The sequence below is a fragment of the Lutjanus erythropterus genome, chromosome 3 (genome assembly GCF_056507025.1).
Source record: "Lutjanus erythropterus isolate fLutEry1 chromosome 3, fLutEry1.hap2, whole genome shotgun sequence".
In the NCBI taxonomy this organism is placed as follows: Eukaryota; Metazoa; Chordata; class Actinopteri; order Lutjaniformes; family Lutjanidae; genus Lutjanus; species Lutjanus erythropterus.
This window is the reverse complement of record NC_139319.1, coordinates 26,165,251-26,192,745: the sequence shown is the minus strand read 5'-3', so window position 1 is coordinate 26,192,745 and position 27,495 is coordinate 26,165,251. Positions and strand designations below refer to the sequence as shown.

The window sequence follows — 27,495 nt, the reverse complement described above, 5'->3', positions numbered from 1 at the left end:
AGTCTGAGAAAATTGTTGTTTAACATCTTCTGTGGCACAACTTTGAAAAAAAACAGCTCTGCTTTGGTGTGAGATACATAAAGTCTGTATTACAAATTGGAGGTATTTGAAAGATGTGGACGAGTAGAAGGCAGTGACAGTAAGACTCTACTGACTTGCATTATGGGTTATGATTCACCCAGGTTTAGGATTACCAGGTGGGGTTTCTGTGGGTCTTTAAGGTTTCTGCTGATTTTGATCATTCTCTTATCAATCAGTCTCTTTTGAGTCCCAAGGGCATTTCATATTCTGTTTAATATATAGTAGCCAACATTATTCCTACTGTTTGAAAGAACATCCTATTCTTTACTTAAGGAATATAGTACTTTCTGATCCGTGTTTGATCCATGCAAGTACTTTTGTTTCTCTTTCTATAATCACTGCCCATCAAAATATCTGTGCATGTCACAACAAGAAGACAGTCCAACTTTTATAGAAGTATTTTATTTCAACACTGACACTGTCTGAAGATGTGTCTCAAGTTTAGCCCGCACAACATCTGGCCCTTTATCCCCCTGGCACATCACAGTCGACACACAAAAAAAACTGTAGCCACGTAGGTACAGTCCAGCTATACCTCCACCTTTGTTGGCCTCATTTTGCCTCTCTTCACTGATGGTGGTCTCACAAGCAGGTGGCACCGTGTTGAGACCCGAGCCCAGCGACGTCCCAAGAGTCAAACTCCAGCCAGACCCACACTGTGGTTTCCGTCCTCTATCAAATGTGATTTTTCACAGCCTTGGCATTAGAATTCAGTCAATCACTCTATTGGACTCTGTGCCAAAGACTAGTGTTGCACAGGAGGTGGCGGTGAGCTGCACAACAAAGCTTCTGTGGTCATGGGGGTGTGCAGGCTCTTCTCTTAGTAAACTTGGCAGTTTCAGGAAGACACTGGTTCTTCAATAGGGAAAAGTAATTTGAATTACTACAAAATTCATACTGAGTGACACTGTGCAGAAAAGTGCAGCCACACTTCTCTAAGTGGCTTCAAAATTTCTCACATGTCTGGTAACTTTTAATAACACCCAGAAATTCATGTGCAATGTTTTTTTCATCTTTTTCTAATGTGACCTAAAAGCAAAAATCCTGCTGCGATAGGGTAGTGGTCAAAGATTGGCAAAGATGCTTCAAAGGTTCAGCCCATAAGTCCCTGTGCAGCAGGTTTTCTACCCCATGAATCTTTGATGAGATGCAATTTCAAAAATAGTTCATTTTTATTAGTGTTCTATATTAATAACATTAACATTAATGTGGTAGCTGTTGAATCAATTCAGTGTTGAATTTATTTAAAATTTATCATATAAAATGTGTTATTCTTCATGCCTGCACATATTTTTACTGTATAAATGAATACGAAATGTTGAAACAGGTAGGCGAGCGGAGGAACAAGCTGTCCACCTTGGTGCGCTTCCCCCTGACTGGTTTGGACATGGCCCCCCACGTGGTGAAGAGGAGTCAGAGTATGAGGAATCTGAACTTAGGGGCCTGGCCACCTTCCTGGAAACAGCCCTCAGGCCAACACCACCAACCAGCCGACATGATCCTCCCCCACGACTATCTGTACGACCTCTACGCTGTGTGCAACCATCATGGTGGAATGCATGGAGGACATTATACTGGTAAGGAGTTTGATGGTACAGTGCCTTTTTTTTACTCCATGATCCAAGTCTACTAAAGGGATAGTTCACTCAAAAAAGAAAATTCAGTCATTATCTATTCACCCTCATGCTGATTGAAGGTCAGATTTAATTTTGTAGTCCACAAAACACTGCTGGAGTTTCACAAGAAAACAGCGTTATAGAACCTCCCAAACAATGGAAGTGAATGGTGACCAGTTTTCAGATGTAAAAAACAGCAGAATAAAAACATAAAAGGTCTCCTAGAACCCCAACATGCCAAGTTGACTAAAAAAATGTTATTCACGCCATGTTTTTAGCCTTTTTAGCCTTTTCACTGCAGATTCTTAGCTTGGAACCACATTCACATGCTGGATGTGTGTGATATGATGGTGTGCAAATGGCATGTTGGGACTTTAGGAGACCTGTATGAAGGCTTTTATTATTATTTTTTTTTTGATCCCCTTCACTTTCATTGCTTGGGAGATTCTGCAGCACTGTTTTCCTGTGAAACTCCAGCAGTGTTTTGTGGACTAACAAAATAAACCTGACTCTCAATCGGCATGAGGGTGAATGGATAATGACTGAATTTTCATTTTTGGGTGAACTGTCCCTTTAAGGGTTTCCTTAAACACTGTCAAATGAATGAGCATGTGCTAAAACAATTTTAAATACTTGATAAGTTGACTTCAAATATATTCAGATGGAACAATTTTATTTTATGCTAATCAGACTTGCTATAAATTTAAAAGAAATTTCAGTCCCTGTCTATAATTAGTTAATTTGTATGTGCAAAGACCTCTGTCTGCTGCCCTTTATCAGTTTTGAATGGTCATATCAGCTTAATTTTAACACATCTAGACCATAACAGTTCATTATTTTGAAGGTTTTTCTTAATAACCCAACACATTTTGCAATTGAGATATTTGGAAGGAAAGACAGGAGGATGAATGGATGTAATTATGTTGTGATTAGGTTTTAATAGCAAAATTGAAGAAAACAACAGCATCTTGCAACAGAAAACAGAAAGAACAGAGAAAATCTGGTATTTAGGTACCGACACAGGGAACAAGATGTTGTTCCATCCCTGTCCTGCCCTAGAGTGTCAAAGTACACACAGTCTCTGCGAGGGATAAACGAGGGATGAATAAAAGTTAATCTTATCTTAAAGTCAGTAGCATAGACATCATTTGAATTCAAGTGGAAATTTCTAAGTTGTGTATGAGCCATGGGCACAGTTCAAGTTCTTTTCTGTCATAAGCACAATAATTTAAGAGAAGCAGTCACTGACAATGAAATTCTTTTTTTCAGGCTCACTTATACATAATGCTCAGACAGTACAATGTATTTATTTTTTTAAAATATTCATACAAGTAAAAGTGAGAATGTACTCATAAAATAGTGCTGGTGGTGAATTATAGAAATGAAATAGGATATACCTCCAGATGACCTTCAGAATGAACCTGTTCCTGAGCCTGATGGTACAGGGCCAGATGCTTCAGTACCGTCTGCCAGAACTGGCAGAACCGTTTGTAGCTGGGGTGATTAGGGTCTCTGATGACCCCGTTGGCCTTCTTCCTACACTGCTGGTCGCCGTGGTCTTCCATGGATGGCAGATTCATCCTGGACATGTGCTGACCGTTTTTCACAACAATATGTAATGCTCTGAGGGTAGTGCAACTGCCATAGCAGGCTCTGATGCAAGATACTCTCAACTGTGTGCCTGTGGAAGTTGCAGACTATCCTGGAGTCCATGTTGAGCCTTGGCAGCCGGCAAAGAAAGAAGAGCCATTGTCTCGCTGTCTTTGTGATGGTGTTGGTGTGTTCAGGTCAGGTCAGACACTGCTGACCCTCTCCACTATAGTCCCATTGATGGTGATGGGCCATGTTATTCTCTTGCTGCCTATTGTCCACAATCAGCTCTTTTGTGATGATGGTGTTTAGTTGAAGGTTGTTGTCCTGGCAAAAAGACCTCGGGCTCTGAACTCATCTCTGTAGGCCTGATCACTGATTACAAGGCCAATGATGATTATGTCATCAGTAAACTTGATGATAATGCTGGAGCTGTGGGTAGCCACACAGCCATGCACCTAAACAAGCAGTCCTGAGGTGTGCCAGTGTTGATAGTCAGGATGGAGGATGTAGTGCTACTTATCCGCAGAGCCTGGGGTCCAGTCTTGGTTTAGGATCCGGTCCCACAGTGTGATGTCGAGCCCTATGTCTCTTGGTGTCATGTTTGGAGGAGACAGTGGTACTGAATGCTGAACTTACGTCAACGAACAGCATTCTCACGTATGTGTTCTCCAGGTTGGACAAGGCAGTGTGGAGGGCAAGGGAGATAGCATTGTACTGGGTTGATCTGCACTGGATTCAGTGAGTTGGTGAGTAAGGAGGTAATAAGTCCTTATACTCCACTTTGCCCCTGGTCTGTATTATCTTTTAGCACTGCTTATACCTCTCTGAAGCCCATGCCTGGATTTTCTATACTTCTCAAAATCATCCGAGTCTGTGCTTTAAGTTAACTCAGGGCCTGTAAGTCAGTAATCCTTAGTACAGCATCATCAGTACATGTGATGATGTAGCTAGTGACTATGTAAGTGTATATGTTTATGTTGTCCTGATTGACACACTTTCTCTAGTGCTAAATCAGTGATAAAGAGCTGAGTCTGATTTGTTGGACTGCCACTGAATGGTCTACATCATCTGTGACCCTTGTTCAATTTTTGCAGAAGCAGAACTAATTTATGTTCTACTGCATCAACAACAAAACCGGTCTGAAGTAGAGGAAACCATTGTTATTTTTTTCCACTCTGGTGATACCTCCAGCAAAACATAGGCTAATAAATTTAATTGGCTATAACTTACTGATTATTAAACCTTATTTTTGAAATTATGGAAACACATGTTTTGACCCCTTTTAATAAGTGGTTTAAAGACCTTTTTTTTATTATTACATCTCATGGTCTTTATCAGCAGATGGATTTTGCTTAGTTGTCATGGAGATTGTGGTAGCTCCAGAGGGACCTGCATGAAAAAGTGATAAATTGCCTCACATCATTTGAGTCGGCGTTGTTTGGAGCTAAAGACCACAAATTTGAAAATGAAAAACATTGTTGTGGAGTTATAAAGGAGAGACATTATGAAGCCACTGTAACCCGCTTCTCACCTTTGCTAGAGGCTAGCACACCAGAATCTCCGACCAAACTGTAGACAGTTTAGTTGCATTGAGGGTAATGTGAGCACCGAGTTTTGTCATGCAGGAAAAAATAATGCACAGACTTTGCTCTGTCTACTTTCAGCTTCAGGACCAAGTAAATATCCTGCTGGAGTGAGAAACGCCAGTCAAGGACACTTTCTTTTAACACTCTTTTATCATTACACAGTTCTGTCCCACCAGCTGTTATTTTAAGCTCGAATCTAAGGCTTGTCCATTTGGATACAGCTGGGTCTCTAATGACCTCTAGATAAGTGGCTCCCTAATGCTGTTCTGTGAGAGTGCAGGTGTGCTGTAGAATTTTGTGACAGCCATACATTAATACTGAAGTATAGTACAACTATATAAGAAGATAAGAATGGATTTTTAATTGACTGTCAGCACTTGTGAGTGAGTGCAAGCACTAATTTTCTAATACAGAGACAAATTCTACACCATAAACAAACCTTCCTTCAAGGTGAACTCCAGTTGTTGTCTTAATGCCAGATGGCAGGCAGGGAGTACTTTGTGTTTACTTTCAGACATGAAGAGAAAGGTTTGAGTGCTATTTGCTGCATGTGGACTACATCGAGAAGTATGACTGTATTTCAATCAGGAATCCTCAGCAACAACACTCTCTTCAGTTTGATTACAGTGAGCGAGAAAGCAGCAGCATGGGCCTGTGCCTTAGATAGATTCAGATCTCTGTGAGCTACACCAAAAACCCAAATTGTCCCATCCTTTGAAGTGCCAAAAATGAATGAAAATGTGCTGCTGAGCCTTGATTGCATCCTTAACAGGTTCAGTGATCAAGTTCTGGGTAGAACTGGGGAAGCCTGCTCCTGACTATGTCTAACACATGTGGGGTTTGTTTGAATGATTGCAGTGGACGATTTCCAGGTCTCATCCAAGATGGTCAAGAGGGTGAGGCCACCAGCAATAAAACATTGTAAATATGAGAGGGAGAGAGAGAGAGCGAGAGAGAGAGAGAGTGAGAGAGAGAGAGAGAGCAAGAGAGAGAGAGAGAGCAAGAGAGAGAGCGAGAGCGAGTGAGAGAGAGAGAGAGAGAGAGAGAGAGCGAGAGAGAGAGCGAGAGAGAGAGTGAGAGAAAGAGCGAGAGAGAGAGCAAGAGAGAGAGAGAGAGCGAGAGCGAGTGAGAGAGAGAGAGAGAGAGAGAGAGCGAGAGAGAGAGCGAGAGAAAGAGCGAGAGAGCGAGAGAGGGGTGTGCTCAATAAGGCCATCCTGAATACAGTCCTTAAACCAGCTGACAGGGGTTTGAGAAGGGAATGAATTGTTTCTGATTTGGAGTACCTGAATAAGTGAGATTGTGGAATGCCAAAAATCCTCTGACTATCTGGGTAAAACACATGAAAATATAGACGTTCATTAAACTCTGGTATCTCCCAATACCCACATCAGCAGTAATTGCAAGTGGTCACTAAGCCCCTGCTTCTGTGATATATTTCCAGTAATTGCCAGTAGTGCCCAAGTGGCTGTTAAGACTGCCGGTATGAGGATGATTTTCAGACCACACTGGGACACATTTTGTCTACCTTTTGCTCACGATATGTTAACTTAATTGAACAGTCTTTCAGAAGTAGATGGGCAATGAGCCAATGATGACATGAAAAAATATATCAGTAAAATACACATCCAGGAGCCTGAAGGAGTAAAGAAACAGAACAAAGTGAAATGAACTGATGGTTTCTATGTGAGGAAGGTCTGTCTCAAAATAAATACAAAAGAAAGCTTCTATATGAATGTTAATACACAGGTGACAAGTTCAGGTGCCTGGAAACACAGATGAGGCAAGACCAGGTCTGTAATTGGAGGGAGTAGTTGTTAAAGACACAGCACTGAGGCTAATGTGTAGAAGACTTGTTGGAAGAGATCTAGAAAATGGATTAAATTGCCAAGACAGTTTGTTTACACAGTTGTGCCCTGTCTCTGGGTCTTTTGCGGCATTTGATGTGTGAGCCCTATGCAAAACATGTCCACAGTGGGGTGATGCATCATTTACCATAAATACAAATACATTATTATTCCTGCAGGTGTTATGGGCTGACAGATGGACAAATGAACAAACAGCAATTCTCTATGCTGAAACATTCCCTAGGGATTATGTGTGTGTAGTTAGTGGAAAGTTCTCTTTGTAGGTGCAATATATCTACACTGTTTACATGATACCATATCTATGCCATTTTATAATAAGCTTCAACCACTTTCTCTTTTCTTTTTTTTTTTCTTTTTTATTTAAAGCAGATTGAGTTAACAACAAAACCCATGGCGAGAGGACAACCAGCTATGAATGTGTCACACCAATTATTTCCTGCATAACCAAAGCCTAATACTGTAGCCTATATTAACAGCAGAAATGTTGTCCAAAATTAATTAAACATCACATACAGGGCCATATATTTGGGCTTGAGCCATACATTCCTTAATGAGTGCACTTAGTTTTGTTTATTCTGACAGGATTCAGCTGCAGCATTATCAGTCTCTAGGGAACAGCTCCTTCTGTCAGGCAGCACTTCTTTGTTTACATGGCTTTGCTAGTTCAACAAGCTGAAATAAACTTGCCACACTCATTGCATTAAAGGAAAATGCCACTGGAATTCTAAAGTAAAGCTCTCCTATTTGTTTTTATGAGTTTTTGGACAGCAGTCTAGTCCCATAGCATGAGATAATAAGCTATATGAGGCTGCAGCAACATCGTTGGTTCGGTCTCTTCAGGATTTGCTGATAATGAAAAAAAAAAAAAAAATCAGACGTCAGCCTTACCCTTTATGTTCTGCAAGACTTGATGTGAACACATATATCAGGGTCAGGTGTCCATTGTTTATCCTTGTCTTTTTCTAATGCAGCTTACTGTAGGAACTCAGTGGATGGACAGTGGTATAGTTACGATGACAGCAGCGTTGACTTGGTGCCAGAGGAAGAAGTATGTACCAGAGGAGCCTACATCCTTTTCTACCAGAGACGCAACACCATTCCTCCATGGTCGGCCAGTTGCTCCGTCAGAGGTATGCTATCAAATGACTAGCAAACAGGAAAACATAAATAATTAAATGGATAAAAAATATTTATGGAATATGGAAGTGCCTGTTAGTACAACAAAAATGTTACAATTAATGGGTTTGCTTAAAACATAGGTATTAAGGAGTAACTTGTACAACTCAAGGGGAGGGAATAAAGTGGTTTGCACCCAAAGAACTGCAAACTACTATTTGGTTTGTTGCAGTTTAGTCTGGCCCTGGTCACCCCTGGCATTAACATGCATCTGAATTGATCCAACCACAAGTGGACCGCTTCAAGTACTTCAGTTCACACCTTACATTAGAATGTACCTCCATATGCATCTCAAGTGACCACTTGTGATAGAATCTCACTTCCCCGCTCTATATGCAAATAAACATATATATCATTTGTGTTTACAAAGACCAAATGCATCAGTGTTTTTAAACTGCAGTCCAACAGTAGTAGCTAAGCCACAAGGACGGATGGACTTAATGTTTCATACACAAAGAACATAATTTATAACATTTGCCAAATTTGAAAGAAGGCCCAGGTAATTAAGAATTTGTTTTACACAGCATTTCATAATGTTTATGCAGTTCCTCTTAACTCAACAGCTCACCAAATAATCCCTCTCGATCATCACCCATAACCCATCAGAAGTGTTGCGGCGCCTGCATCTGCAGAGACCCCTGTCTCCCCCCTTAGCCTCTTATTTTGTCATTATTTTGATGTGCTCGGGACACTTGACCAACCCAAAACATTAGTATTTGACATCTTGGGAACAAGGCTCTTTCAAGTTGTTTTTACATACAGCAACTTATTCTACCTTCAATTAATTTGGTGTAAATGGTGAATTCAGTTGAAACTTTGTGTTCAAACAGCTGCTTAAAAACTGACAGGTAAGGCACACTTTAGACAGGAGTAGCAACTGGTATAGTAATCTCACAACAAACTTTTTTTTTTTTACAAGGAAAGAAACGACTCAACTGTAACTGAATGATTACTAGGTCAGTAGTGAAATCAGTTGAAGGAGAGAGTGAATTCGTAAAATCTACTGCGCATCTTCAAGATTCAATATTGTGCAGACACAGGTGAATTCAAATACATGTGACACAGCCTTTCATCTCATGTACTACTCGTGTCCTGATTTTAAGAGATTCACTGGCAGAGGGATGAAAGAGTTTTTATTCATATTCAGAAATGTTTTCCTTTTCTAAATTGGAACCCTGGATACATGGACTTGAATATAGTCTTCTCAAAGAGCATTTGGAGGGATAGATGCTCTCTCAGCCCCATTGCTTTCATTGTTGTATGAACCAGTCCATAATACATGCATACCCTCTGTCACAGCATGATAAAACAACATCATTACCCTCTGGCAAACCCCAAAACACTGTGAGGCTGCTCAAGAAGTAGCGACTGTTGGATCCTAGTGCATACAGAATTTGCATGAATACCCCATGACAGATCGCAGTCAGCGCTGCCCTTAACTAAAGAATTTCCAAGTTGACTAGTTAATTTTATTATTTTTAATGTATATTACACATCTTTGTAGCTATGATTAGCACCCAGTGAACCACCATGGAAGGTCAGCAAACCATCCTGGAAGGAAGTCCAAGAGGTGGTGAAGAAGGCCAGAACAGGATCTCCCCCCAGCCCAAATGCTATATCCTACAAAGTGTACAGGAAATGCCCAATGCTCCTCCAAAGGCTGTGTATGCTGTTCCAGAGGATCTGGAAAAGGGGCACCATTCCATCATGCTGGAAGAAGGTGGAGGGCTGCTTTGTGCCACAGGAAGAGGACTCTTCAACCATAAGCCAATTCAGATCAATCTCAGTCTTAAATGTAGAAGGCAAAATCATCTTTTCAGTACTGGCTAAAAGGATTACCTCATACATGATTGACAGCAGATTAGGAAGGATGAAGAGCAGGGGCTGTGGAGCTGGCATCCCAGTGAACATGGACCAAATGGGACCTCCCCAAGAGGAACAGGGGGGATCTATGTAAGTTGGAACGCTTCTAATCTCCCTTCTGCTGCGATCAGTGTATAACATGCTCCGAACCCAGACAAATTTGCTCAGGTGGGGCATGAGAGAAGATCCACTTTACAAACTTCCTGCGCACATCCTGTCAGGGTGTAAAACAGCACTCCCACTTAACATGCATTAAAGCGTAAAATAAGAAGGACCTAACCTCATGAAAAACAGAAATAGAAATAACTATTTCATATTTCTTAGTTACAATTATTCTGACTAAAAGGCAAACAAACCCATCAATAAAATACAACGGAAGTCATTAATTAATGCCCAGAAATTATAAACTTGTACTGAAAAATGCATCAAAAGCTCCCGTATATTTTTTCTTTTTCGACTTTTGTGGTAATATGCACCCAGTCCAGGGATGCAGCCACACATTTACTCAGCCAGCTGCTATGGAATATAGGGTCAGCACTCGACATGGACCACTATTGTTAACCACATCACTACCTACTTTGTAAATGCTGGTTTTCAGGGCCTTCTCGTGGATTCCTGCCATCCTGATTTTCCTCCTTTGTGAGTTGCTATGATACTGGAGCCTTTTGAACCTCCAAGCAAGTTTAGAGTCACAATACACTGACAAAGACTGGACTGATCATTACCTGGTTACATAAAGGGAACCATAATATTCCAAAGCAAATTTCTACTTTGTGCACTAACTCTAACAATCCATCCATAGCATAACATCTTAAATCACTTTTAATAATAAAGCAGTTGATAAAACTACATATTGACAAATTGGAACAAAACTCATCATCATGTTGTTATACATATTCAGGAGCATTGTGAGAGCTCCCATAGTCAGACTCTGGAGGACATAGTTTATTTTCTGCTTTTAAATCAGAATATAGCTCTTATCTCACCATATCTCTAATGTTCACATGCATTTCTCCAAAATAAAACTTTTTACAAATACTTTCTGCTCACTGTGGTTACATTAGCAGCCACTATAGGTGCCTCCTCTACAGGGCAGATGGAGCTCTTATCTTTTTGTCCCTGTGCAATTTTGTCATTGGGAACCAAGATTTTTAGCTTCAGTGAGGAAAAATACTCTTCCAGAAATTATGTAATGAGAAGCACTCAAACACATTCATTAATAATGATCCAGCAATGTCAAACACCTACATAAAGGCACAGCGGGGAGAGCTCTTAATGTAGAGAAAGTTTAAATGTCTGATACCATTAAATGCTTTTCTACATCTGCTGGGTTCACATTTCAAAGCCTCATTACAATATTTTCCCCTCTGACAATCACAAAGACAGTAGAATCTGCTAACAGCTCCACACAGAGAGCTGATACAACAATCACTGATGCAATTTTTTTTTTTATGTAACAGGTGCTCAAGTCATTTTTTTGCAAATCCATGGAAAGTATGCCTCTCTCCCTCTCCCTTATCCTCCATCCTTCATTTAGCTTTTTGGATAGCAGCTGACCTGCCGCACATACAAGTCATAGAAAAGTCTACCCAGGTCAAAAAGTAACTTTCTAACTCTCAGTTACTTGAAATAGTAACTGTAACGTAATTACTTTTTCAGAAATTGTAATCCTTTACACTACTCTTTACTGGAAGAAGTAATAATATTACATATTACTAACATTACTTACTGTAGTAATATATAAATGCCCAACACTGAGTCCTAAGTCTTAAGTCTCTGAGGCAGAGTCTAAGTCAAGTTTTAATTCCCTAAGCTCAAGTGCAAGTCAAATCTCAGGTCTTTGAGGGTCAAATCCAAGTCGCATCTCAAGTCTCTAAAGGTTGTCATGAATGTTCTGTCATCTGCTGCATACCATTTCAGTCGATTATAACTCTGGATAATTTTATTTAAGGAATTCCAAACATTTATCATATTATCACTTCTTTGTCTATAGCAAACAGTATCAGCGTTGATTATTTGTTGAGGAAATAATTACTTTAAACAGGATAATGTAATGCATTGTGAAATTATGGATCACAGAACTCCATATGAGTCCAATCCCCCGACATCAATTGATCTGACAAAACACTCAGTACAGAGTGAGCCATAGAAAAATGGGAAATATCCCACATATAAAAGTGAATGAAAGAGGAGGGAAAAGACGGTGAAGCTGAAATCATTCTTTCATGCAATACCATGAAATTGTTTCACATTCATGGCAAAGCTGGTACTCTATGTAAACAAGTGTGCCAAACAAACACTTGCTCATCTTTTCCAAATATTCAGCTAAAGTCAGTCTAATCAAGTTAACCTCCTTTTGCTGGGAGAAGGAAATATGGGCCCACCTTTTGGCAGCCAATTTGCAAAGAATGTGTAATCCCTTATAAATATCCAAATGTTTCCGATATAGGATGATTCAGGTGGAAAAGCTTGACAAAGCATATACTACACCAGCAAAATGTTCAAAAAAATAGATGATCTCAGATAAATGCTGTCATGGCTTCAGTAAAAGAGGCACTGTGATACACTGTCTGTAGGAATGCTCTGTATGGAACTCCGCTGGATAATAAATGCCCTTAGGTCCTCCAGGTTGATGTTCCCAAATGTCCTAAACTGTGTATACCAGGGGACATTAAGTTTCACATTACCTTACAAAGTGACTCACCTATCTGAGTCTATTTCAGGTGCCTGATAAAGTTTGACGTAGTTAGTCCAGCATCCTTTATTTTCACACCGCAGACTTTGCATTTGAAATCTTGAGTCTCAAGTCTCTGTGTGTGTGACTCAAGTGCAACTTGAATCTCCATCTCTGACGTGACACTGTTGTCTGCTTATTGCTGTGCTTCCATACCCAGAGTTTGCAGGCTACACTCTTCACATCAAGTGAAAGAAAAATATGGTATTGATTTCTCAGCATCAAAGAGAAACTTGGAACAAATTTGAAAGGAAATGTTAAAAACCACCATCCATTTTGTGCAGGGTCGCATGTGGGCTGGAGCCTCCACTTTGGCATTCAGCGTATTACTGTGTATTGACTGCTGTATATATATAGACCTAAAGTCAGTAATTTCAGTCAAAAGTAGCAAGGAATAACATGACGACAACACATAGCTGTGAGCTTTTGTAGAGTTATTAAGTGAGGAATGTAGAATTTTCTGCTCAATAGCAAATCAGTGTACATTATAGTAAAGGTCAGTAAATGTCTAACATTATTAACTTTCTAAAGTCACAAACTACCAGTCTTAAAGCTGCCCTTTCAACACCAGTAAAACCTTTGTTTCTTTTTCAATATGTCCAGGGTAGATTCCACCTTCTGTCAGTCACATACAGTATAGCAAAGCCAAGTTTTTGGTTTCACACAATTTCATATAATTATGTCTTCCAATTGCTGTCCTTTTTAAACTAAGTCAAGTCTAGTCAAATTTAATTTATATAGTCCCGTATTACAATTCAAATCAGCCACAATTTGACTCATGGGGTTTTACACTCTGTACAGTGTACAACACCCTCTGTTCTTACACCCTCGATTCAGGTAAGAAAGAACCTTGTAACAAGGGGGAAAATGGACACAATCTCAAAGAGAGCCACAGAGGAGACATCCCTCTCCCAGGATAGACAGACATGCAATAGATGTCACATGTACACAAACACTAAATTGCATTGTAGTGACAAATTAATAACATGTTCTATGATTGATATGATCTGATTGTGAGTGGTTTGTCACTTGATATGTAGCTCAACAGGGTTATGACTTGCTTTCAAAATTTTAAATAATTATGGTCAGTATTGTTGGCAGACTCGTATTTGTCACCTTTCTCTTTTTTCTCTTTTTCCTCTTCCTCCCCTTCATCCTCCACTTCTTCCTCTTCCTCCTTAAAATGCCCGGCCACAGCGCAGCAGCTCTAATTGTCTATTTCTTTTCCATATGGGCTATGTTACTGTACAGTGCATGTCAGAAAGGGCACTATTTTAAACTGTCAAAAATTGCACATTTTTTGTCCACAACTGCACTTTCCCTCATGCAGTTTGTATATCATGTCTACATTTAAAATGTCAAGTGCTGTAGATCATCCATAATAATAATACTTTGCCATCCCGTTTGTTTTTGCTATCTGCTCCCACTTCTGCAGCTGACTGCAGTTGTGTAAAATCAAAGTCTCCAGGTGTGAACTATGAAAGTGTTTACTCTGCACAAGTCAATCAGGCCTGAAAACACATCACAGACACACCATGGCTCACATTAGTTTGTATGTGTCTATGTCCTTGGGATCAAGCAAGAGCGCTGTGGGAGCAAATTTTTTTCTTTTAAAACTCAAACTATTGGTTATTTTCTTAATTTGTTATTTGTGCAGCTTTATTTTCCAGTCTAGCATCCATTTTCTGTAATGTCAAATACTCTTAAAACATATTTTTATTACGTTTTGATGGATTTATGAGTCACTTTTTCTCATTTGTTGACTTGATGGGACCATGAAAGCCTTGAAACCCCATTTCCTCCATTATCTACCGACTGTGGGCAATCGGGTCCTGCGTGAACACAGTTTTGTCTACCAAATTTAGAGCAGTTATTTCACATTTATTTTTTTCATTGCTTCTTTTCATGCTGGTTTGAGATGGATGAGGGTCAGTCAGTTGACATATTGACAACCAGATTTTAGCAACATTCGACACAAAGTATGATGACAGTTGTCATCACATGCTCTCACTGTCCTGATGAAGCAGATTAACTGAGCTTTTTGGCTAAACTTGTCATGAATACCAATAAATAAAAGATGTTTTTAAGATTTTTCTAGACATTTTAACTTTGATGCCTATTAAGTCATATATATTTAACATTATAGAGAAATACTGAATAAAAAAATCAACATCTTGGGTGCTCTAAATAATATATGCAGGCCCACTGAATGCTGAATTTCTGTAAAATTATATATATACTTGGTATATATTATTGATTTCTTACAACAAAACATTACATCTGAAATGTTCTACATATTGTCTCCGTAAAATGCCCATGCATTGTTATAAACTGCTTTAGGATTAAAAATTTACTCCATAATTACTGAATTTGTAGCTTGACTAAGTGTGACTCGCATTCTAAAATGATTTATTACACCTCAATCAATCAACAGACTTTTCAGATGCAGGTTTTCTATTAATATATTTTCTCAGAAAATGTCCCAAAGGGCTGATGCTGTTTATACTTCTAAAAATACAGTGTGCAAATAAAGTGAAAACCATTCTTATTTATTAAAACAAACAAACAAACAAACAAAATAAACTGTGCCATACTAAACATTTGTGGTTGAAACATTTCACACATTTCTGCAGCTCAAAGATCTATTTTTAGACCCCTCTTTATTTGGCTTTTCCTGAGGATGTGAGTCACAGATGGAAATAAAAGTCAAGTCAAAACTGTTCATGGGTGAAAGAAGGGACAGGCATGAGGAATCAGTGAAAATACTGCCGCTTCGGATGTTCTAAATGAAGTCCCTAATTGGCTTGTGAAAGGTTTAACATAACGTAAGCCATACTTAACATTAGAGCCGTAGTCCGTAGTATTAGCCGACTTTGTGGGAAAATTGACTCTTCCACTCCTAAGCCTAAAATAACCTCAGCTAAAATGCACTTGGAAGGGAAAGAAGACAATGAGAAAGACAATTTCCTTTGCCTTACAATAGGCCTGCAGAAATATTTGATTTAAACAAAAATGTAAGATAACATGGTCGGTACTATATTTCTGTTTCAGGGACCATCTCTGTTATTAGTGATATTGTTTCTATGGCAGCCTGCTACTTTTATAGTCCCATCTGATTATTTGCAGTGGTTAATCAAAAAAGGAAGGGTTCTTCCTATCCGGTAAAAGACTAACACATGCATTTGTTTTTCTTCCCCCTACTGTGAGCCTTCTCCTCCCTCTCCATTTGGAGGTCATAGACAAAAATGATGCATTCAAGGGACTGGAACATTTCAATGGTGAAAATCAATCGATTCAAGGTTTCGGGTTGGAGTGCAGAGGATGATGACAGGATACACAAATAACAAGAACAAAAGCATTGTCTTTTCACATGTAGTCTTGCGCTCACAAACCCAACACTGGAGAAAGGTCTGGCTGAACCCATTATCAATGTGAAATAAGGGTGAAAATGCTTAGACCTGAGGGGGATGGGGTTGCTGCATTGGAAGTTCTTGTTGTTGCTGTTTCACATGGGAACAGGGACTTTGAAAATGGTGACACGCTGATAGCAGAATACTTCACACTTTGAAGAAGAACAAACTATTAGTGGGCTCAATATAGGACATACAAACACACTGTTATTGTTTGTCATCATAACACAATTGTGCTGCAAAAGGTGTGAAAAGGTGCTGGCAGATACATGTTGGAAGACACTTTCCACCAGTATATTTACTCAAGCGCTGCACGTAAAAGCACACTATGCAGGATTTTCTAATGTATAGACTACAATGTAGATCCATCTAAAAATAGTTCCTCTCAATCATGACATACTATGATCCACTGGAAGTGTGTGGTTGTGTCAGTATCTGCAAACACCTGCCTTCTGCCTTCATTTTCTTATTTTGTCATATTATTTTTCTTATTTTGTCATACTCAGCCAGTAACAGCAAGTAGGTTGTGAGGTCCGGACTGTTAAGGCTGCACGATATGTTTAAAAAATAAATTACATTGCGATTATTTTGACAGATATTGCCATAGCGATGTGATTCACAGTTAGTGGGATTTATCATTTTTTCATTACCATTTTCTTTTTCACTGAATGAACCGTTAAAATTATGATGTGACATTTGCTGGGGCCTGATTGCTGTCTGTGAGAGCTGCAAAGAGATACACACACATATACACGAACGGGCAGAGCAGACTGAGAACAGTGACAGATGGAAAGTTTGCTTTGACTATATTCACAAAAAAATCGTCATTGTGCAGAAGTGTGGGTGTCTTATTTGTGCTTTAAACATAACCACTAAGAAACAATCAGAAAAGCCTGTTTTATTTCTCTGATCTACTGCTTCGTTATGAATGAGGCCGCTCCCACGTCAGTCACTCTCCAGCGCTTTCTATCAATGCTGCTCTCTCTGTCTAATGCATGAGTAATAATCATTTCTGCCTTGTAACTTAAGACAGGATGTACAGTCACGTTTAGGTCCTGTTTAGCAGATTATAAATCATAACCAGCAGCATCACATCAGGAGGCACAGTCCCATCCAGGCATCTTCTGTTTGTGATTCAGTTCTGTTCAGCAGACTGTAAATCACAACCAGCAGCATAACCACAGGAGGAGACGTCACATCTAGGCATCTTCTGTTTATGACTCACTCCTGTTTAGTGAAAGTAGATCACAGGCAGCTTTGGATGGTCACTTAGGGGCTGTTTTGAATGTTACTGATGGAGTTTGGTGGACCGAACAGTATGATTTTGATTTTAAATTAAGTTGAAGAAAGTTTTGTGCCATCCAACAGTTGTTTAGACAGTCTAACACAGCAGCTAGACTTCTTGGGTTATCCACACTCAGAAGGTACAGTATATCTGTGTGTTATCTGCGTAGCAATGGAACAAGACACGGTGAATAATATGTCCAAGCAGAAGCATGTAAAAAGAAAAGGAAATTGGACCTAAGATTGAACCTTGCGGTACACCACACGCAATGGAAGATGTGTAATTGCCTATGGTGACCCCAAAACTTCTATCCAAAAGTAGGAAAAAAACAAAGTGCAGTTCCCATGATGCCAACCCAGGTTCTGAGACGGTCAATTAAAATGTCATGATCTACAATGTCAAAGGCTGCGCTCAGGTTTAAAAGGATTAAAATTGCGTTATCTCCCCTGTCAGCTGCTAGAAGGTCATTAGTTGCCTACAACCTGAGTTGTTAATAATCAATAAAATACTGGGTCCAACTGTGTTGATAACCTCCTTAAGAAATTTTGTTGGAACAATATCAAAACTGCACATTGATGATTTTATGTGGGAAATAATTTCAGATAAAACAACAGTGAAACTTGTTCAGAATTGCTAAAATGACTATGAATTTCCCTACTTGCATGTAAAACATGGTCTGGGGGTGTGATCTTATTAGTAAAAAAAGAAGAAGAGGAAGAAGAATGCATGGAATTATGATGCTGTATTTGGTTCTTCTTCACTGAATATTCATAATTCATTTGTAAACTGTCCATCCTGAGTCCAACAAAGTTAAAGGAGTGCAATGCTAGTGAAGTAATGTTTTATGGTTTATAATCCTCCTCTGATCCCTCTCTTCCCCCCTGTGTGTCTCACAGGATCCACAAGTTCATCAATGTCAGACCACTGGCTAATCCGACTGACAGGGGACAGTAAGAGAGGCAGTCTGGTCTCTCGTTCCTCCACCACCTGTCCATCTTCCATACCTGACTCGCCTGAGTCTCCAGTCTTCCTTGACAATGGCTCTAAAGATGAGAAAGGTACAAGGGGCCACACCCTGGATTTGTTCTCATTAGTCTAGTTGCTTCCTCTGTGTGAGGGCCTTGCATTTAAATGTAAAAACTAAAACATTTGTCTCTCTGCTTAATTGTTAGGGGGTTTTGAGAGCAGGCCGTTTATCAGGGGTCTTCAGGGACGGAGCGTGAGCATGAGGGCCCCGAGCAAGACCAAGGACACCCTGAGCAAAGTACTTCCCCTGCGCTGGTCCTTTGGTTCAAAGGACAGACGAAAACCTGACCCAGTGCCTCCATCTGTAGAAGATCCTGCCCCTGTGGAGTTGGTACAGTACTTGGAATCAGGCCGGCGGCCCCGATGCACGAAGGATCCGATAGTGACATTGATGAGTGAACCTCGCAGCGCAAAGGAGGCTTCTGAGGGCCGGGCTGCAACAAATGTCCGATCCGCCAGTGTTGGGAGCATAAGTTGTGTGGGTAAGGCAGGAGATGAGTCTCCACAAGTCCCGGAGGGCCAGAGGAGGCCCTCAGATAAGACATCCAGCTTGAGACGCAGCAAAGGGAGCCAGATGAGAGATGAGCGCGCCGTGCATATCAGCAATAGCTCTAGCAGCAACACCCTCACCAGGAGGAAGGAAGCACGGAAGCAGAGCTCCTCCATAGCTTCTCAGGATCCTGAGACAAAAAGGAGTTCCAGTGCTGGAGTTCAGCCCAGTTACAGCACTCCCAGCCTTCATGATGGGACTCTGAGAAGACAAAAAGGGGACAGTGCTGATAGGGAACACCACGGTACATATGAAGGAAACTTGAAGAGTAAGAAAGGAGAATTGCCCAAGAGTCATGAAGGACTGCTCTCCTTCTTCAAAGGCAATTTCCTGAAGAAGGATAAGGAAGGATCAAAGAAGTCCAAGGAGGGTGAGTCGGTGAAAGGAGGAGGTGAGGAAGGCGGCAGGAGGACCCTCTCGAGGCTGTCACTATCTAATGGGGCAGCAGGAGGAGGAGCTGGGGTGGAAGGTGGCAAGTCTAATGGCTCAGGTCATCTGCGTGATGAGCTGGCAAACGGGAAGGTTGGACGAACTTCAGCTGACATCAAACGCTCCCAGAGCTCCTCCAACATCCCCACCAAAGCGGAGCAGAGCATGCGTAGGACAGTATCTTTGCATCGCAATGGGACGTCCACAGCACCATCACGCAGCCTGACAACAGACAAACCATCTTATGGCACCCTGCAGAGGACTCGATACAGCACAACCTCGCTGGGACGCAAAAAGACAGTCCCAGAGTCCAGCTTCTGACATAGAGATATTTAACACATCCACACACACACAAAGCCTTCTATCTGTTATATGTTATAGAGTGAATGACGTCCAATCTCTGAGATCAAAGCAATAGCGCCTAAGCCTTTTTGTTGCCAGAAAATGACTTGGCTCAAGTGGTTTGCACCATGGTGTTGAAAGACATAGAGCAAATGGATGGTCCTTTAATGCTGGGATTTGCAGAATGAAAAGATCCTATCCATCAAACAGCAGAGGGAGTCCATTTTTATTCTGTTTTTTAAGACTTACAAGTGCCTGAGCAACGAATATGCAGTTTAGACCAATGAGTTTGTCTGTTTAGCACTGGAAGCACGAAACCGCTTACACACACATGCACATACAAGCATAATATCCACATTTGTGTCTTATTACTGTAGTGTGAGTGCTGGAATTTGTCACTCCATTTTGAATTCGTATGGCCGTTCGCTTACAATCAAGACACACTGATTGTGTTTATTTATAAGAATGTAATGTGTTCACTTGATTGACACTGGTGCTCTGAGGCTGCAGTTTCTGACTAACATCAATTGTTCATCCTGAATCCCTTGTTTAATTTTTATTCAAACTATAGGACAGCTTTAAACACAAAGCAGTGTTTTTATGAAGCATTAATTTGTGTCCCAGGCAGCAAATGTTGTTCATTCCGAGTTAAACCTGCTTTGGAAATGTCATGACCTTAACCGCAATGATTCACTGCGTACAGGCGGTGTTCTGTAGAGTCACTGACCTGCGTTTCTTAATCATTATTTGGCTGAAAAACAATGAATCCCTATTAGGACCATTAGCGCTTCATTGCTGAACCTAACAAACCCCCCTGAGGTGGAAGGTAATTTAGAAAACACGCTAGTCTGCTGTGAAGTGTAATATTAATTTCCACTCACATAAAATGTTTTACATATTTTATAATTCATTAATTAATCAATGAATGAATTCCATGTTTTTTTCTACTTATCTGATCACTTTATTTTTCTGAGTTTATGATTTCCTTTCCAGAACTTTATCAACTGTCCCACAGTTAATACATTTGCACTTGGCTGTGGGTTATATGAAGGTCAAGATCACAATTACCACAGCAAGCGAGTGGGATTTAGCCTCCTGACTCAAAACGCTGTTCTACTGAATTTGTGGTTATTGGAAAAATTCTCCTTCAGTGATTTTTGACATATTTTGTTGAATGTGTGCCAAAAGTGGCAACTCTAAGAAATTACTCCTAGCTCTTTGATTGTGACGAACTGTCGCCAGAACCAGACATTCAGTAATGTTGTTTTTTTCCAATCAATCTTCACAACAACAGATCCAGAAATATTGCAGCCTAACAGTATCATATACCAGATCTCACCAGTTAATCAGAAAGAGAAATATTCCAAAAATTGTGCTAATGGTGGAGGGTTTTTCAGTGTTTTAAGGTATGTTTTTTGGTCCTGTAATCATGCTGCAGTTCATTCCAAGTTGCAAGTCAATATTTCATAGTCTGTATTGCAGATTTCCAATGGAAAAGTGAGACACCTGCAGCTGAACTACAGCAAACATCCACAGCAGCTGATTTAATGCTGATAGAAACTTCTATCAAGCACAAATCAACTGAATGGAACTGGCAACTACAAAGTTTAGCAACACAAACACCACATATAGTTAAATTGTTGAAAAGATAATTCTGCTTTCATAGCGTGTGCTGCCTTATTACTGTGATGGGTTGAAGAATCGTGCCCAAGTGTCACGACTTGAATGATCGTTCCTTTGCACTTTTCCGTGTTGGAGTTTGTATCTTCCAATGGATTGCAGCATCATTCCTATTACAAACAATCTAATCTGTAGAAGTTTTAAAATGCCTAAATTAGAAAAAAAAAAAAAAAAACATACAGTGAAATACAGTACACATTCTTGTATGTATTTCCTTTAATGTTTATTTACCGTGAGCTAACACAAACTAACACTAATTAACTGTCAAAACTTAGTTTGTTAGTCTTACTTACTTAGTCTGTTTGTACACTTTTTGCAGCACAGTTCATCCCTTAAAACTGCAGACAGTCAATCAAAAATGTAACTAAATGTTCAATCAATAGTAGTGTCCCCCCAACAACAAACCTTTTGAATGTAAAAGACTTGGACAGTTAATTGTTTTTAATTTTTGCATGGAAAATGTGTTTCTTTCTTTTCTTTCTTTTTTTTTTTTTTTTTTTAAAGATCATTAGTTTCCTCATGAAAATACTTTGCGTTTAGTGGTTGCAGGTCTGTGCTGCTCTCTGATGGACAACACTAAAATAAAATACAGCTCTTTACCTTTTTCTTTTCTTTTACTTTTTGTTGTAATTTGATTTTAATGTGGCATGGAAAGTTTATGTCCCAATGAAAAATCACCCCCCCAAAACAAAAAGCTAAATAAAATAAATATATAAAATATAATTAACAAATGTTTTTGATTATGATACAGTAAATGTAAACATAAAAGGAAGTACATATTACATATAGCTTATTTTATTTCACTCTGTCTTAGTTTTATATGTTTTAATGTAGGCATTTTTAAAGCTTCCACAATAACCAGTTCCTTTGTGAATCTGGCATAATGAAGGTTTGCTGTGTCTTTTCACAGCATAGAGTATTATGATGATTATGATGGTGTTTATGTTCTGTGAATTTATACTCTCTGTAAGATTTATTTTGAACATTATGGGAGAATATGCAAGAATGTTTCATGTAATTTTTTTTTTTGCCTAATTTTACCACTGTACCTTTATCCCAGTATGACCTTGTTTCACATTTAAATGTTTGGTTGTCACTTGTATGAAATCCACAGTACAATTACACACTTATACTTGGCCACTGTGCAGCTTCTGCCAAAGCCACTGGGAGTGAAGTGCTTCTCTAAAAGTCTCTTACATCACTGATGGATGAAAGTAGAGCATTGATTTCATTTTTCATGGCCCAGATGTCCCCAGACACAGAATCCAAATGAGCAGCATTCTCTGCTTCAAATTCTGGTCATACTGTAAAAGAATAACGGGCCAGATAGATCATTTGCTGCTACAATAATGTTTAGAAGTCATATGTGAACAGACATTTCCTATGATGCCTTCTCAGGCTCTACACATGTATTGCCCTACGTTGAGATTTGCACAGTGCTGAAATTTAATTTGCACTTTACACATGCGGGAATGTTTTTTATGTAAATGCCACTACTGCTAATGACTAACAAGACATTCTCATTGAATTATGGTTGGAAAATGGTGGTTAGAAAAAGCCAGTCATCCCTTTAACAGTTTACTCACAGGATTAGGTGCAAAATGAAAATAGCAAGGACTATGAAATAACAAGCAGCCTCAGATACAGCTGTGTAGAAGTGAACAGTCAGTATGTTCTGTTCACCCTGATAATCCAATTTGTTATTGAATTTGTGGGATGCAGAAGACATTACATAACCTCCACCTTTTGCGTAGCCCCCTCTATGTATGAAGAATCACAATGAATGTACAGCCTCTGTTCGTCATCTTCTGAGTTTTGCGGCCTTCAGCTGCTTAAATAGAGAAATTAAGTCCTGTCAATGGCCTTTTACTATTCAGAATTTGTAAATATTATTTCTCTTAACCTTTAAATCTGGAAACCAACACTATCTATGGAATATCTCAAGAATTTGTAGTGTACATCCAAAGGACTATGAATACTGGATTCACAGTGGATACACTTTAGTGCACAAAGTGAATTCTGCTTTTTCTTTAATTAAGTTACGTTTAATTGACTGACATTGGAGCTTTGCATTAATGTGTCAACCCACATTAAAGAGAGAGAGTTTTCTTGTTTGTGATTAATTAAAGGTGAGAGGGAAGCAGAGGTTTATTCATGTCAGCTGAGCCCTTTCAGATCTCGTAATTACAGCATCCACATTAAAATATGAGTAAGGCATGCTTTTATTGTTTTCAAAACCATCATAATCAGCCTCAGACATCTTAACTGACTCTGTTTAAATATGAAGTAACATTAAGAAACCCTGCAGAAACAAAGCCAAGTTCAGTGTTCACTGTATTTTGTTTAGAGCTTGCCATGATTGTCTCTTCAATGTCACATTAAAGATGCTAGATGAAAAGTTCAAAGAAACACAAATACATCATTTTTATATGGAAGGAGCATGTAAGGTTTGACTGTATAATGGAAGCCAGTTTTCTATGCAGAGCATCAGTATGTAGCTCACTGTTTCATTTACACACAAACACTTGAATTAACATATTCTGTTTATGGGATGGACACAAGCTTCTGTTTCATATGAATGATGACTATAGATCACTTTGTTTCCAAGTATATGACCAAGAAAATTACTTTTTCTCAGAATGCAATCATATTTTTTTGTGTGTGTCAGGTGATGTCTTGGATTGTTTCTTTCCCAACTAAATCACTCTACTTTAGCTCCCCTAGTCTAGTTGCGCTGTTATATTTTACAAGCCAGTTCAGGGAAACTCAGTGACCAAGTCAGTGACCAAATTTTCAACAACATTAAGAGTGGCCAGAAAATCGAAATTAACATGCAAATCTTTAATATTCAGAGTAGCTGTTTGGATTCTGTTTGCCTCTAGCTTTACTCTCAGCAACCACATTGTACAAAATCTTTCAACAACAGTGCCATGATACTCTATTACAGCCCATTATTCCAAAACCAGAAAGGTCCAAAAATACACTCTCTGTGCAGCAGTACATTAACTCTAACCCCCAGGGGCTTCAGACTGAGTATGTCCTAGTCATATTTTATAGTTAGTATTGCAGATTTCTCTTGGACTCCGCAAACTATTAAATTTGCAACAAAAAAAAAACAAAACTGCAAAACAACTGCCGATGGACTCCCTATTAACGTTGGGTAGTTGGATGAATCCATCAGTTATGCCTGTTTCTGTGTTCCAAAATTTTGTGCTCCACCCTGCTAATGCCAAAACTGCAAAAACAACTGCAGGGAGAGTGTCGGAGCAATAGGCATTTGCCTTTGGGATAAGGGTCTGTTGGACGATTGGCTTTCAGTCCAATGGGACATTTTTTGGAATAATGGGCTGATGGAACAATGGGCAGTCCCCTCAAAAACACCCATAAATCTTCTTAAAAAACTAAGAGCATTGTAATCCAATGGTTGTGACTCAATTCACAGAGCACAATGGACTATTTTTCATAGTTATGTAATGTGTGTCAATTTTTATCCTCACGTTGACACGTACTTAATTGTGTTGCAGGCATTAGTTGTGCTTTAATTAATGGTACTGGTACATTATCCATCTGTTTTTGAGCTCTATGGGGAAAAGGCTTTTTTTCCCAAAATATTTTTATTTGAAGTGTTAAAGTCAACTACTGAAACAGTGTATTGACTTGTAACACTCATAGGAACACACATTTATTTTCACTGTCACATTCAGTAAGATGTAATTTTCTGAGCCTGTTTTAAATGTCTAAGCAATAATAGTTGAATGTTTTAATTTTTAGTATTGGTCTTTTGTTCTTTTCAGTTTTTTTACTCTGAAGTCCTGTTGAATGTGTGCATGGAAAGATTTAAGATTGAAGAAGCCATGCACAGTAGATTTCTGTTCTCCAAATAAAAGCTCAAAAAAAACCAGGGGAAAAATATGGAGTTAAAGTTGAAATAAAGAATGTCTAATGTAGGGAAAATAAACGAGTTGCTGTTGCTGCTGATGCTATCACGCTGATATTTATTTTATTTTATTTACAATTAAATCCCCAATTATTTTTAATTATTGATAAAAAAAAAAGCAAACTTTTTGTCAGCTTCTGAAGGGGGGCATACTGAAAAACGTTTGAGAACCACTTCTGTAGCAGCAGGAGATTTGTGCTCTTAACAGCCAAGCTCCCGCGAACTAACAGTGACAAGAGGACAGCAGCTGTTTCTGCATTCATATGGCCACTCTTTTGTGTTGTTCACACTTAAATTCTGGTCAACACTTTAATGCATGAAAAACCTACTCTGCCCACAGCTTTTTTGACAGTCAAGTGAGAAACTCACCTCGAAACTTAATAATAGTAATAGTGTAATAGCTTCTTCAGCTTCTGAATGAGAACACACGTGCTTTTTACAAATCATTATAGATGCTGGCCAAAGCTCACGATTTCCATCTGTTCAGAACTTTTTCCTGAGTGCTGCTACCTACATGCAGTTTAAAACACCAGGCCCAGGTGCAGTCAGTCTTTCAGAAGTGGCACATAATCACTGGCAAATTCAGTTGTAGTTCGTTTTCTTTTCCTGAGGACAAAGCAGTCAAGAACAGAATTTGGAATTTATTTGAGTAATCAATGTTATGACATAATGGGGGACTTTAAATAGGGACCCAAGGTCTGTATTGCATTAAAGTTAGTTTTGGGTTTTCTTTGCATGGCTCAATCCAGTTGTGGCCACATATACACAATGTTTACTCTGCCAAACTGAGCACTGATGTTGAGTGTTAACACATTTTTATGAAATTTGGGTTGAACATGTTTTTATATGCAATTTTTCTACATTTTATAAAGAAAAATGTGTGTATATATTTGTGGAGACACAACCAGAGCTGTATGTGGGTGTGTGTATGTGAAAAAGAGTGAATAAATAAGCTTATTGTTGCTGACATTTGATCTGTGGGGTGAAGTGATTTGGGAATAAAATGCCAAGATATCTAACTGAACTCACACACAACATATTCCATGTTTTGCATATGGGTGTCACAAGTATGCTTTCACTGTAACAACAATGGTTTCTGCCTGAATTATCCTCTGTACATGATGATATATTGTTTTATTTTTCAGTACAATAAATAAAAAGGCATTATTTATGACTGTGGTCTTCGGTCAACCCCTTTTAGATACATGATTGTACATTTTTGTTTAATAAAAAGCTTAGTAATTTATTATTGTCAATCTCAAATATATTTGTTAAAATGAATGGCTTGTCACCCATAACAATATTAATTCTTGTGTTATTGTCTGATCACTTTGTCTTAATTTCTAAGCATGAAAGAGATTAGGGCCATAGACTCATCATTGTTTAAATCAGACTTTCACAGAGATGAGCATATTCATACACAATCCCTGTTAGTTATACCAGCTAGATCATCGCTGAAAAAATAATGGAAAAGATGGGTAGAAAACCTGACGATGTGCAGATTTTCTTCATCATCTATACAATAATTTGAATATCTTTTGGGTTTAGACTTAATTTAGTTTGTGACAAGCAATTTTATGAAGCGCCTTTGGGCTTTATGAAAATGTGATGGCCATTTTTTTTTTTTTTTTATCAGCCACTTTGCAGCTGTTTATTTTGCCTTTGTTTTTCACAGAGGAGACTGCAGTCCCCAAACCAGTTCATTTTCAATTTAATATCTGTTATCTCCTACTTAATTTTTACTGCCCATAGTTGCCCTAATAGAATTAATTAATTGTCTCTAGGAGCCACCTAAGAACAAAGGAACAAATGGAACCCACTAAATCTGAACATACAGCGTCTCTATCACCTCGAGGCAGCAGGTGATTTGAGGCAGGATCCCGTTAACAAAGTGATCAAAATGCTACCATCCCCCCTTCTTCATCCCCTAGTGGCAGACAGAGTGCAGAAACAGAGGGGTTGTGTAGTTGAATATGTTAGTCTTGTTTAGTCTTGACTTGTTTGTGACAGAATCTATAACGTCTGACTATGGTTCTGAAAGATCAGCAGGCTAACTGAGCTTTGAAATCCATGGTGCTGTCCATGGTGCTGAAGTAGCAGAGAAATTTGTAGTTTTGTTTTTTACTCTCAGCCTTTCAGTTTAAACTATAAATCATAAATACTCATTTCTGTAGTATAGTGTAGCCTATATAGTCTGAGTACTGTTACCTGTATGATTAAAATAACAATTTGCAATGTGTAGTCGTGGCAGAGAGAGAGGACACACTGCTGCCTGCCTCTAGTATCAGGGTATTAAGGTCATCATTACACAACACAGGGTCG

General features: G+C 39.1%; 1 protein-coding gene across 1 annotated transcript in view; it reads left to right on the top strand.

Annotated features, from left to right (window-relative positions):
* usp43a (ubiquitin specific peptidase 43a) overlaps positions 1–20,482 on the top strand; it is a 170,584-nt gene extending 150,102 nt beyond the window's left edge. The window contains exons 13-16 of the mRNA XM_084715618.1: positions 1,409–1,658; positions 7,713–7,871; positions 18,106–18,267; positions 18,382–20,482. Coding sequence (XP_084571744.1) covers positions 1,409–1,658; positions 7,713–7,871; positions 18,106–18,267; positions 18,382–19,535 — 1,725 coding nt within the window. The 3' untranslated portion in view covers positions 19,536–20,482. The remainder of the gene's footprint in view (positions 1–1,408; positions 1,659–7,712; positions 7,872–18,105; positions 18,268–18,381) is intronic.
* The last annotated feature ends 7,013 nt before the right edge of the window (positions 20,483–27,495 follow it).